The sequence below is a fragment of the Hydra vulgaris genome, chromosome 05 (assembly GCF_038396675.1).
Source record: "Hydra vulgaris chromosome 05, alternate assembly HydraT2T_AEP".
NCBI lineage: Eukaryota > Metazoa > Cnidaria > Hydrozoa > Anthoathecata > Hydridae > Hydra > Hydra vulgaris.
This window is the reverse complement of record NC_088924.1, coordinates 17953754-17968036: the sequence shown is the minus strand read 5'-3', so window position 1 is coordinate 17968036 and position 14283 is coordinate 17953754. Positions and strand designations below refer to the sequence as shown.

The 14283-nt window shown below is 28.8% G+C and overlaps 1 protein-coding gene across 1 annotated transcript; it reads right to left on the bottom strand.

Annotated features, from left to right (window-relative positions):
• Nucleotides 1-1041: 1041 nt before the first annotated feature.
• Nucleotides 1042-13870, bottom strand: LOC136080220 (zinc finger MYM-type protein 5-like). Its single transcript, XM_065796834.1, has 4 exons — nucleotides 13632-13870; nucleotides 7999-8098; nucleotides 7401-7648; nucleotides 1042-1498 (listed from the first exon to the last, which is right to left on the bottom strand). The coding sequence occupies exons 1-4, from the start codon at nucleotides 13868-13870 to the stop codon at nucleotides 1042-1044; spliced, it is 1044 nt and encodes a 347-aa protein (XP_065652906.1).
• Between the last annotated feature and the right edge of the window lie 413 nt (nucleotides 13871-14283).

The following is a 14283-nucleotide window of genomic DNA, read 5'->3' as shown; positions in this document are numbered from 1 at the left end:
GGATGTATCTAATTGCAAACACCAATTGGCAAAATTGTTTTTATATTGAACCGTTTGAGTCACAGAATTTCGCTTTTCGTTTTCTACAGTGAAGTACCTTTTGCTGCTTTTTTGGTATAGTTGCATCGTTATAAGTTTATGGTAGCGTAATTTTGTCGTTCTGGTAAATGGTTTTGACCGAGTCAGCATGAGCGCTCCACCGAGTATTTGATAGTGATTTCAATGAACTACTTGTAAACTGTTCCAAAACACTCCACAACTTTGTAGAAGCAGAGAAAAAATTGTTCAGCTCTTGAACAAAACCAAAAAAATTGATTCCCTTGATGCAGCAATCTACAGCAGCCTCTCCTACCAAGTTAAGAGAATGACCTGAACATGGTAAGAATTTTGCCAGCATATTGAACTCCAAAATTCTAGTTTTCATTCCTTTATATTTTCCAGTCATATTACTTGAGTTATCATAAGACTGGCTTCTGCAGTTGCTGATTTCCAAGTTCAATTTTACGTTTAAAAAGTCCACGGTCGCATTTGCTAAGTTTTCCCCGGTGTGATTATCAATGTGAATGAAGTTGACAAATCTTTCAATAGGGTCATTAGAAATTTGATCAATGTACCTCAAGATTACACATAGTTGATCTTTGTGACTCGCATCAGGTGTTGAATCTACTGATAATCCATAATACTTAGATTTTAAAATATTGTTGCTGATTGATTGCAAAACTTTTCTTGTTAAATCTACTGATAATCCATAATACTTAGATTTTAAAATATTGTTGCTGATTGATTGCAAAAGTTTTCTTGCCATCAATACGGTTAATTCAAAACATGTATTCTTTGAGAGGTAGTTTGCTTTTCCAGAACCACTGTCACCATAATTTTTTAGGTGTTTGGCCAATAAAGGATCAAACTGAGCAATCAACTCAAGCAGACGAATAAAATTCCCGTTGCTCTCAGACCCAAATTTTTCATTTGAACCTCAAAAGCTAAGTTTCTTTCAATCAATGTGCAAATTACAGCCATAACTCTTCTTACAACCTCTCTTCAGTAGTTTTTTTCTTTGCGAATTTCGTTGAAAAGTTGATCATTTAAAAAATCCTTGTTATTTTTTCTGTCAATGTATGCTAATGAAGCTTTTCTGTGGTCTGATGAGTGTTTATGCCCCTGAATTGATGCCCCTGAATTGATGCCCCTGAATTTTTTCCAATCTTTATATCCTGTTGAAGCTAAAGCACATTTTGAGGGTTTAAAAAGCTTGCAGACAAAACAGAATACACAACCTAATGCTGGGGAATATATGAGCCATTCTCTATCAAACATTTCACTGTTTACTTTTTTCCCCATTAACAAGCTTTTTGAGCAATATCGATCGCGATCTTGATACATCATTTTAGAGGATTTAAAGTTATAATCTGGATTTTGACATTTTAACGGACCGTTTTCTATCCAAAATTGTATATCCTCAGCTGAAAAAATTTCCCAAAGTCCTGGATCTTTTTTTCTATTCAATGGCAAATCGATACAATTTCAAAAATAATTATGTTCTTTTTATTTTAGTTGCCTTTGTCATCACTTGATTAGTTTGCTTACTGTTGAAACATGGTTTTAATTTTGTAAATTTAATATGATGTGAAATTTACTCTATTAATCATTAGTCAACAGTTAGAGAGAAGCTGGAGCTTAATTAAGAAATGCTGGAAATTAAAACAAAGGTAAAAATAATTTTGTTTACTGGTAACATAATAAAACCAGTTACTACTATTTATTGCGTGTTTTTTTACTTTTTTTAACATGCTGCTTTGGAAACACTTTCTTTCTCTCCCTCTCTCTCTTTTAGATGAGAGGTAGAATTAATAAAACTTTTTTAATTACTCTGGAGACAGTATTGTGTGCTTACAAATATTTTATACTATGCGCTATTGCTGCTGTGTTTTGTGTCGATAGACCTAGGCTGTTATAGCTATTTTTTATTCTTTATATTTTCTGTTATATTATCCTAATTCTACTAACAATAAAATGCAAATAATACTTTTTTAATTAAAAATTGTAACTTTTTTTTTGTTTCTTTTTTTAGGTTTTTGCAGGCTTTACTTGACTTTCATTTTCTGGTACCTGTGTTGTGACAGATTTTAAAAAGAACTTAACTGATGTTAATGCGATCTTTATGTCGTTAACTATAAGCAATGATATTGCTGATAGGGAGTCAGATAAAATATTATTAACAAAAAAAAATTTTTTCTGGTGCCGAGCAAACAATTTGTTTTTCGTATAGCATTTCTCATTTTGATTTTAAATATGCAACTCATTTTTCACCGTCACTTCAATTTGTAAAAATAGTTGTAAACATTTATAATATTTGCACTTTCAATCAAAGTGCAAAAGCGAATTTAAAAAAATTGCGAAAAAAATCATATAGTGGGCCAGTAATGGTACCAACTGTTAGCCAACTGTTTTATTAATGTTGGGCCGTTAGTGTACCATTAACGGTCCAACACTCAGCCAACAGTTTATAAAACAGTTGGCTAAGTGTTGGTAAAAGCGTTACGTTTTTTTCACGGTACCAACTAAATAGCCAACTGTTGGCCCAACTGTAACTAATAGTTGGTTATTTGGATCGGGCCAACTATTTACCTGTTCAATGTTTACTGGGTATGTATTAATAATCTACATTAATTAGTTAATTAACTATTAATTATTTATTTCTAATTTAGAAGAATAAGAAGTTTTATTAGAAGAAATTTAATTCATTTTCATTTAACGAAAATAATTGCTTAAGTTTTGTTTTGAATTGTTTGAATAATTAGTTTTCAGTTCATTATATAATATTATGTTCCACAACTTTAGTCCTCGGTTTTCTAAAGAGATATTAGTAGAGAAATAATAAGTTTTAAACTTAATGTAATTGCATTTTGAAAATCTAGTGGGGTATATGTGATTTATTTTTTCAAAAATTGAATAAAATAAGATTGGTAATATATTTTTTATCAAGTTTGAATATGAAAATAACAACATGATAGAGGTTTAGTTTATATACATTTAGGATATTGAGTTTATTAAATTGTGTTTGTGTGTGTGAGAAACGATCTACGTTTGAAACTATCATTATAGCCTGTTTTTGTTTACTAAGCAATTTTTTTATTTTCGTCGTGTTCGTGCTGCACCAAGCAATCTTCGCATTCTCAAGAAACAATAAATAAAAGAAAAGTAAATGTTTTTTAAACAAGATTGATTTAATAACTGCTTTGCTTTGTACTTTATACCTAAATTTTTCGATATTTTATCTTCAACAACACCTATATGTTCCCTCCAGGTTACATTTTGTCTATAAACACGTCTAAAAACTTTATTGATTGCTCTCTATTTATTAATTTATTATCAAATCCGGAAGTTCTAAGGAAATAACTGATTTTTTATGAAGAAGATGGAATAAAGTGTATTTTATTTTAGTAATATTTAAAGATCATTTGTTTGATTTAAACCATTAGGTTAGTTTGTCTAGTGCTTTGTTTACTATTTGAAATAATATATTGATATCTTTATTGGAATAAAACAAGCTGGTATCATCTGCAAACAAAATCGTATTTAAAATGTTAGAAAATTTATTTAGATTGTTTATATAAACGAGGAATAAAAATGGTCCTAAAATTGATCCTTGATTAACACCACATTAATTGTCTCATAATTAGTTTTTCCTTCACCATATACTATATACTGCTTCCTATTAGTTAAATTGCTCTCGAACCATGACAAGTTAGTACTTTTTATACCATAACTGTTGAGTTTCGAAAAAAAATTGGATAATTGACTGTATCAAAAGCCTTACTTAAATCAATAAAAAGACCTAGGGTATACTTGCCTTCATCAAACGATTTAAATATGTCGTAAACAAGGTGAATGATTGCATGGTTAGTGGAATGGCCAGACTTCAAATTGAATCCAAATTGTTTATGGTAAAGAATATTATTTAGATTTAAAAAATAATAATGTCTTTTATACATAGCTCACTCTAATATTTTAGAAAAACAAGTAAGAATTAAGATAGAACGATAATTTGCAACTTCAGAAGGATCGCCTGATTTTAAAATTGAAATGATTTTTGCGATTTTTAGATTTTCTGGAAAAACACCATCTTGTAAAGATAAATTAAAAATATGTAATAATCGAATTGTGATGTGTTTTATTGATTTGATAACGACATTACTACTCATAACATCGAAACCGACGCTTTTATTGGACTTTAACATAGAGACTACGTCTAATAACCTTTTTTCCGTAAGTTTAGGATTAGACATAACACTAATGTTGTTTGAGGTAACATAAAAATTAAAGTGTATTTGAGAAGTTGCTATATTTAACGATAAAATAGAACCTATACTTACAAAAAATTGTATTGTAAATAAATCCTTTATTTACAAAACAAATGTTATTAAGTTAAGGGTTATTCGGAAGTAAATTTCCCTATAAACTTTTTTTACCGGTTTCCTCCTTTTTAATTTGCCTATTTTTTTCGAATCAATTTTGTGTGTCATTAATTATTCCGAATAGTAATGTTTCTTTGAACGTTTTAAAGCTGATTCGTATACCGTAAAATCGCCTAAGTTCGGTCACCATGTAACTTCGGTCATTTTAGAAAAAATATAAAAAAAGCATGCAAAACTTAAACTTTACAAACTTTTTTTTCTCGAATAATATTTGTAATTACTTCGTAAATATAAACCTATAAAAAAAAATAATGTTTATATGCAACCTGCTGAAATAATTGTTTAGCAAAACAACAATTTGAAAAAATTCGCACTATTAAAATCTAAAATAAGCAAATTATTAATATAAATGATCAAACTTAATCTTAGTATTATCAAGAATCACCAAACTAATATATTTACAAAAAAAAATTGTTGATTTTTGAAAATTAACTACTTTTATTATAAAAATTGGTGAAACTTTGAAATACTCTAACTTCGGTCATTCACGGATAAACAACGAAAGAGTCAATTAGCAGTAATATTGAGAAATGTTGATAAGTATTGCGAACGTAAAATTTACCGGTAACTTTACCTGTAAATTTTGACATTTTTATAATGGACACACCATATTTTATTTGAACAAAAAAAAAATACACCACCATATTTTATTTGAATAAAAAATTTGTTCATAATTTCAAAATTTACTCAAGGTTCTTTGAGTTATAAAAAATGTCAAGCTTGTGACATTTTTTTTTGGAGATAAAATTACAGCTTTACAACAATTATGAATGCGTTACAAATCCTGTGACGGTTGGTTGTGTGGTTCTTGCTATTCTACTATGGTCAACGATACGTGCAAGAATTGCAAATAAACATACAAAGCTCATTTAAAGCAAAGTAGTATGTTTTTTTTTTTAATTGAAAAAAGCTTTTTAACTTAATTGAAAAATATATTTTTAATTTTATTAACCAGTGGCGTAGCAAATGGGATCATGGCCAAAGCAATAAAATAGTTGACTAATTACAATAAAAATAAAAATGCTACTACTTATATTTAAAAAGGCCTTTTTTTATGTGCTCCTTCTTGTTTTCTTTGGTGCCCCTAAAAACTTTTTTTTTGAGCCCCGGGTGACGCCCTCCTTAGTTACTGGTTTTACAATGAATTCATATATAATTTTACAATAACACAACATTTAAAAATTAGTTTTCATTATTTGTGACGTTAAGTTTGTGATACATTATTAGTATTTATATAACCGCCGAACTTATGAGATAGTATTGAAATTTCGGTCAAAGTTGATGTTTTCATTTTAAATTGAATTTTTATTTTTCATTTTTTCATTTTTACGATATTAATTATCTATATAATTTTCTGTATGTTTCAGGAAAAAATATTAAATTTTTTTTATTTATGCGTTATAAATAAATGTTCAAAGCAAAGTGACCGAACCGAGATGATTTTACGGTAGCCGTTTATAGGATTTATAATTAATTTTATTTTTAAGAGTTTTTTTTTATGAAAATTGTTATACAAACGATGTCCTTTTTTTTTTTTTTTTTTTTTTTTCGAGGATATAAGAATGGCTCTCGTGATCCATGGGTTTAAACGTGTTTTGGTTTTGATTATGTAAGTAACTTCCGGGAATGCTTTATTATAAAGGTTAAAAAATTTATTTAAAAAGATTTCATATGCTTTATCGGCATTTAGATATAATTGTAGAGTGTCCCAGTTGACACCGGTTAGAAGCTTATGAAAATTTTTGATGGAAGCGTCGTTTATTAACCGTGTTGTAATTTTTTTTTTCTATCACTAAGGGCATCATAGTAGTTGCATTTTTGCGATAGAATGAAAATAGGTAAGTGATCAGAAATGTCAGATTTAAATATTCCTGTCCTTATTTTAATATTTACGAATTTATTCGTAATAATTTGATCTAAAGATGTTGCACTTTCTTTAGTTACTCGCGTTGGTTTATTGAATATAACTATTTTGAAAAATTGTGTCAAAGAAGTTTTCAATGTTTTAATTTTTGCTATATTCTATTATATTGAGATTGATGTCACCAACAATATAAACCGATTTATTTAAAGATGATTACATTTTTGATGTGATTTTCAAATGTCCTAATATTTCCTGACGGCGGTTTATATAAAGCATGGATGACGATATTTCTTGAGGTTTTGTTAATAATTTCAACGCATAAAGATTCATAATCATTAGTGGTTGAACTGTGTTTTAATTTTGAACAAAATTGAATTTTTTATGTATATACACAAACCTCCACCTTTTTTATTTTATGCTCTAACTTGATGAATTACTTTATAATTAAGTAATTGAAAATTGGAATTGTTTTTAATGTTTACATCCTGACACCATGTCTCCCTGAGTCAAATTACCTAAAATCTAATGTCAACTTTATGTAAAAGTTGTTTCAATAACTCAAATTTTTTTGAATACTTCTAATATTAATGTGAAGCATTGAAAACGAATTATCTTCCAATCCTTTATCAATATGTTTTGAATTTGGGTTATAGTATAACGGGCTAATATTTTTAATTACTTCACTATCGTTAAAAAAATTATAATCGGGATCAGAGTAGTTGTTTAAGACTTTTTCTGTGAACTAAAATTTATGTTTGATAAAACAATTCTATCAGCCATTTTAAATAAAAAATAAATCAATGTAAAGTTAATTATCAAAAAAATAATATAAAAGTAAAAAAAAATCATTTAACATGATTTTTCTAAATTCTTTAACAATGAGCTTATCATATATAACAACAGAATATAACCGTTTATCCTATGCGTTTTGCTTTCTTCGAGAAGTTTCTTTCTTATTGTAGTAGTTTCTAGCGAAAAATCCTCGTTAATATAAATTCCGAAACCTTAGTTTGATGGGGTTTTTTAGAATCTTTACTTTATCTATATAATTAAGTAACCTAATTACAATTGTTCTAGGCTTTTTATTGTCAATTATACCAGTTCTGTGCGCTCTTTTTATGTTTACATCTTTTACACTGAGGTTATTTTCTTTTTTATCATTTATCATTTTTTTTTCCAAATCGCTGACTTTTTTATCATGGCAATCCTGATAGAACGTTAGACTTTCTTCAATGTCTTTTTGTATTTTTTCATACTTTATCATCTGTTTGTTTGCTTTAAGATCGGTATTTCGGTTTTCGTTTTCCTTTTTTAAAATTCACAAGTATTCTTTAATATATTTTTTTTTTTTTAGCAGTCCATCGATTCGATCGTTAGTCAGTTTTAAATTTGCACTTACTAACCTTAATATATCTTTTTGTTGTATTTGGAACATTTCTTGAAATATTTCCAGAACTAACTTTATTGAGACTTCAGTGTTTAGTTTTGAATTCATTATTGTATAGATTTGAAAAATGAATAAATAAATAAAACTTGCAATATCAATTTTTATTATTTTATTCCTTTCGTAGCAAAAGCACGTCCGTTCACTACAGTACCGCAATGATAAATGCCTAAATTTTGAAATTGCGTCTTAATATTAGTATCAGAAAATACATTTTTCGAAACATCTTGTAATTCGTTGAAATCTGGATATAAATTTGGGTCACTGAATCTTGGCTGACGACGCATGGAATGCCTAAGGACACTTGCATTCCTATTAGAACATGAATGTTAGACTTATATACACCTTCAACTGGTGACAAACATGTATTCTTGCTGATTATTTTTTTATAACAACAATTGGTTGTTCAACATCTAAGTTTTATGTTGAATTAATTTAAGTAAGTATTCGAAGTAATTTACATAATATTTTTAACAATGTTTAGGGTTTATAAAAATGTAAACGATCAAAGCAATTTCTAACGGAAATCAAAAAATAAAACCTGTTTTATAGTTAGACGGCAACAGTACCTTTATACTACACATTACCTTTGTAGTAACACATTCCATGAGTTGCCTTTGGAACTGTTGCTGCCAACTTCAATGTTTTATTTACTTTAAATTCTTTCTTTTTTTATTACTCTTTTTTACAATTTTCGACTCTTAGGCTATTTGCTGCCAGTTGACCGCCATTTAACGTCATTTAACTAAATGATTTACACATCTTTTTTTCAAAGCTTCAAATTTCTTTTTTCTTATCTCAGCTAATTTGCAGTCATCTAAGCCTTTGATTCTTTGAATTAGCTGTTTTGAGATAATGATTTTCTACGCAATTAAATCAATTTATCATCATTCAAACCATCCTTAACCTTGTCTTGACTTTCCTAGGATAATATTATTAAAAATATTGCTTATTTAGGCAATTCAGCTATTTGAGATTCAGACGAGCACGCAGAAAGCTAAAACAAGTGCATCGCTAAAGTTTATTAAAATTAATGATGAAAGATCCTATGATCAAAGTGTAATAGTTGATAAATAAAATATATTTTTTGCATCAGTGGGTCCTAATCTGGTCCAAAAAATTCCTTACTTGACAAATAAAATAAACGATTATGATTTTCCTATAACTTTGTACTTAAATTCCTTTAAATTATCCTTTGAAGATTTTGAACTTTCTTTAAAAATGCTTAAATATAATAAATGGTCACATTAACTGTTAAGTAGTTATCGAATCTTATGATATTGTTAAAAATGTACTTTTTAAAGTTTTACATTGTTCAATAAGGTAGGGAATTTTTTTAAATAATCTTAAACTAGCCAGAGCTTTACCCATATTTAAAGCAAGTGAGTGCAAACAATGATTCTAATTATCGTTCAACCACGTTTTATCAACATTAAGTTGTCGCTTAATATTGATAAAATTTTAATGGGCACTTTTTCATCCAACTTCTAAAAATAAATTAGTGACTAATCAAATGCCCGTTCTTTTTATAGACAAACTGCAAATAAAAAGAGAAATATATACAAACCTTTTAGGTGTCTATGATGATGAAATCCTTAGTTGAAAATATCACATAGAATTTTTGTGCAACAAAGTTGCTAAAAGTATAGGAATAAAGTATAAAGCAAGAAATACTTTAAATAAACACATTTTAACACAAATATTTTTCTACTGCCAAATAAATTATGCCAACATTTCCTTGGGTAATACCAATAAATCTAAATTGTTACCACGATAAAGTGGTAACAATTTAGATTTTAACAGAAGCATGTTGCTTGTCTAATCAATTTTAAAGATAGATTTGCTCATGTCAAGCCTCTCTTTTTTGAAATGAAAATTCTTAATATTTATCAGCTGAATATTTTTAACATACTTTGTTTTATGTACAAATGTAAATCTAACGCATCTTCTATTTCTTTTTATAATCCATATCCCTTAAAAGATAAAAGTAAATACAACTTAAAAAATGATAATTTAATTCAACAAACTTTTTAAAACCCTTTTCGAACCAATTTTGGAAAGTCAAGTGTTTCATTTCAAGGAGTTTTTCTTTGCAACAAAATAGTTTTGAAAAACTTATATTTTTCCTTCAAATGGAATTATCCTTTATTAAAAAAAAAAACTAAAAAAAATCGTTTTATTTATCGAAGACAAATTTTTTCATTTTTAACACTTTTATGTCAAATAAATATTTGATACATATATTATATTGTCTATATATTAAATACCGTGGTTATTTAAAAAAATACCCAAAATCAGTTTGGTTTTTTTTTTTTAATTTAGTGAACTTTCTTATTAAAAACTGTCAATTAAAATCTTTAAAATCAATAAACGACAAAATTGTGATGGAAATAAATCAAAAATAAATAAAAGCCTATGAAATATTTTTTGTTTTGATTTCCTTTTTTGACTTATTAGCATAGACAGTCAATAAACATAAGCATTATAATGCTATGATAAAAGCCATAACAAAATTAACAACAAATAAGCAATATTTTTTTTCGACATGAACTAAAAACCACCATTAACCAATCATTGTTGAGCTGCTAACGCATCAAGGAGTCATTAACTAATCTATAACATATTGTCTACTTTTTAATGTTATGCATAAAAAAATAACTTATAATAAAATTAATTTAAAAAAATTTTAATCGCTTCAGATGATTGTACCCAAAGCGGGTATTCTAAATATTATTAAGAATACTCGCTTGAAAAGTTTTAACTAATTATAATCGGTAAGAAAAAGTTTAACGAGTATTTTGGAATTAGACTTAAAAATATGTGGAATAAAAAACCTACCATGACCCGTATAATATGGGGTCATGGTAAGACTATTCCACTCCAACAATATCTATACTAATTCTTTATACAGTCGTTTTATTTCAATTATCTTTGTTTTGAGTTAACGATTAATTTTCAATACTTTATAGATTCTTATTGTCTTAACGAGTAATAGTCAGTACTTTATAATTTTTTATTTTAGTTAGATCAGGTTATCCTGCTTAGGTCAGGTTATCCTGCTACTAGTAACATTTAACCTAGTACAAACTGTTTCATGTCCTGCTGCCAGTTAGGTTACGTTTTTTTAGGCAAAAGTTAGGAAAAGCCGATTTTGACTTAACACACCCCCTGCCTTGGGACTTTTGGTTGAGTAAAGGCTAGAGATGATGCCTCGATAAAAATACTTATCATGGGCAGACGTTAAATGCACCCGGCTACGGTCTTGTAGGGGCCTCCTTGGCCGGCTTAGATATATTTATAATATATCATTTCCAGTTTAGGATGTTGAACGCTTGACTCATTGCATGGGTTCTGTTTATGCATCTGTTTTTATGGCTCGACAACTAATTCTATTATCTCTTAATGAGTAAACATTTCTAAAACTCAGTTTTATGGCTCTGAGGCCGGCTGGTAGTCAAGTTTCTCTAACTCTGCGGCAGCTCTCAGAGAGGCTGATTCTATCAACAGCTGTAAAATATCAGAGTACTAACAGTGCCATGTTGCGCATGGATGGTGTTTCTGTTTGTAATTTTGGTGTGCATTGTCAAGGCCTAATTTAGAGCTCTTTGTTACGACTTAAGGTTTATTAATAATAATGAGACAATTGATCGGAGTATTAAATAGTGCATTGAGTAATATCTGTACTTTGAGTCAAATTCTTTAACAAATTTAAAAATGTCGGGAACACCAAGTTCTCTAAATCTATCATTCACTAATAATCATGGTCTTTAAAGTAACTTTTCTTCTGTTGAGTCTAATCTCTTGCAAAATTCACCAGACCTACTCCTTGCGAGACTAATTTGAGTTTGGCTGTTTTATCTAGTAATCTTCGTGTAAAACTCGTGTAAAATTTGTAAAGACTCCAGTAGCCACGTGATTGGCCTGGGCATTTACATTCGTACAAATTCACCCATTTGTCGGGAAACTAGATTTGAATTTATAGACTATTCTTTTATGTTCTTTCTTTTAGCACCACTTCACTCTACTACTTTTTTTCCTTGTTCTATACCGCTCTCCTTTATCTCAAGACTAAACTATTTTTGATGTTTTTCTAATCAAAGCTAGTTGTTGTTAGTGACTTTAATGCTCATCACACTGAATGGGTTAGTTATAGCATAAGTGACTCTGCAGGCTTTAAAGACTTACAACTTTTCCATTCTCAATCTCTTACATAAATAGTCAACTATCCAACTTATTCCAGACATTCCGAATCATTTACCTCCTCTACTCAACTTATGTTTTGTTTCTGATCCTAGCCAGTACTCAGTTTCTCTCCATTCACCCTTAGGTGCTTCTGATCACGGATGATCTCTATAAAAATTTAATCTCATTCTTCTTCATCATCAGAATCCCTCTCTCATTATACCTCTTACAGCTACTGATTGGGATTCTTACCGTGAATTTCCGCTGATTGGGACTTCTTCCGCGATTTTATTTGTGATCGCCCTAGGGTAGATTTCTTTCGTCTTTCTGCTAAAACAAAAAATAAAAATAAGTTGTAATTTTTTACATTAAAAAGAAAAAAATATTTTTTGCTGTACGCCATCCTAATAATAAGGTTAATAATCAAGTTATTTGGATGGTGTTAAGGTTAAGTGGACTAACCTCGATTTTCAAAATTGTTCAGAAGAAAACATCAAAAATGCTTTGTATATTATATTAAATTGAAAACAATATTGTTTACAAATAAATGACTAAAACCACTCAAATCAAGATAACTAGAAAAAGATTGGTAACTAGATTGGCTAGTTCATTTGGCTTTGGTGGAATAATCGATTAGTGCATTTGGTTTTTGTGAAATATTTGGTTAGTCCATTTGGTTTGATTGAAATAGCTGGTTAGTCCATTTGGTTTAATGGACATATAGATTGAGCAGCATAAAAAAATTTAAAAATGTCAATTTGAAAAAAAACTATCCAAAACTTCATAAACCACCCTCTGGAATCGTCATCATCATCGGGATGGAATATTTTCTCGACATAACAAGAGAATAAATAAGCAGCAATAAGTAGTAATATAGTATAATAGATCAAGTTATTATAAGATACACCAAGTAGTTAGCATAATAATAATAATAATAAGATAAAGTAATAAACAATACCAATTTAGAATATAAAAAATGAAAAACTGTCGATCCCACTTAGTATAAAATCTTGCATATACTATTAAAAATTCAGAAAAAATACACATGTAGTTGGCATAAAAGTGACTTTAACAAGTTCATTATAAAATTATATAAAATATGCATTGCACAATTAGGTAGCACCACAGTATATTTGTTTAAGCATAATTATGTAAATGACTGAAATCTACACCTACATGTTGATGAATTAACCTTATGTTTTCAAACTCTAGTTCAAAATCTGGAGTTAAGTCATTTCGATCTTCTTTCTATAGCTTTTTTCAAGTCACTGATGAAAGATTGTTGTATATTATATTAAATTGGTAAAGTTGTAAACCATTAGCTGTTATTTATAGAACACATTAGAACACACAACTTTAGAACTCAAACGTGGCGTTGGCAGTTTAGATTGCAAATCAAATGTTATGCAGTCAATAATCTGGTTTAATTCCTTTGCTTACTGTGTGACTGAAAATTGCGCAACTCTGGGTTTTTCTGCTTTAGTTACATGAATTTGTTTGTTTGTCAACAACTTCTGTAAGTTGTGTTAATGTAGTGTTTTGAGTTTGCAGCCAATTTATTATTTTTTTGAAACATATTTCTCATAAAAAATCTTCCATAAAATTAATTGGCTGACTTTTCTTAAATTTTTTTTTGTTACAATCATCAATGTAAATTCTGTACATTAATGATAGATTTAATTCTTGTGGTAAGTATTTTGCATCTGGGCTTTCTTTAAGTGTGTAATGGCTTATATAATGTGAATAACTTTTTATGTAATTCATAACATTTTCAACATCTTGTTTGCTAGTTTTATTTGCAGGTTCTTTTTTGCCTCTAGTTTCATTAAAAGAACCTTTGCTTTCTTTTTTCAAAGCCCTCTCCAAAGTTCCACTTGAAGCTTGAATGATTGCACAGAACATTTTTTGAAAACAAGTGTAGATATGTAATCCATTTTAGAGAAGTAGAAAACTCTTGTCATATTTCTACATGACTCTACCCTTTTTCACTATAACGTTTTGAAACTATTACTTAGTGAACATGCCCATTAAAAAATGCCAGTTAAGCTTCCTTGGATGCACTCCAATACAGTCTCTGCATATTTTTTTTTCACTTGATGTACATGTGGCTGAACACTTGAGTGAGCATTTACAATCAAACTTTTTAAAGCTGTGTTTTGTAACTTCTTGTAACCGGAACGCAATTCATTATACGATTTCCCTAAATTTCGCTGATGTTTTGCAATATTACGTTTACATTTATCTGGTCTTGCTCTCTTTCGTCCCCGATTTTCTTTTTCTGGTACAACTTCAACATCTATTTTAGTTGGAACTTC

Bases quoted from the DNA above. Each gene is read 5' to 3' on its own strand.
- LOC136080220 (XM_065796834.1), bottom strand. From the start codon at position 13,870: ATGTTCTGTGCAATCATTCAAGCTTCAAGTGGAACTTTGGAGAGGGCT. The intron at 8,099-13,631 runs GTACAGAATTTA...ATGTTCTAATAG, and splicing joins GAATTAAATCTATCATTAAT to GAATGCAAGTGTCCTTAGGC. The intron at 7,649-7,998 runs GTATTTTCTGAT...ATTTTAAAAAAG, and splicing joins TACAAGATGTTTCGAAAAAT to GAAAACGAAAACCGAAATAC.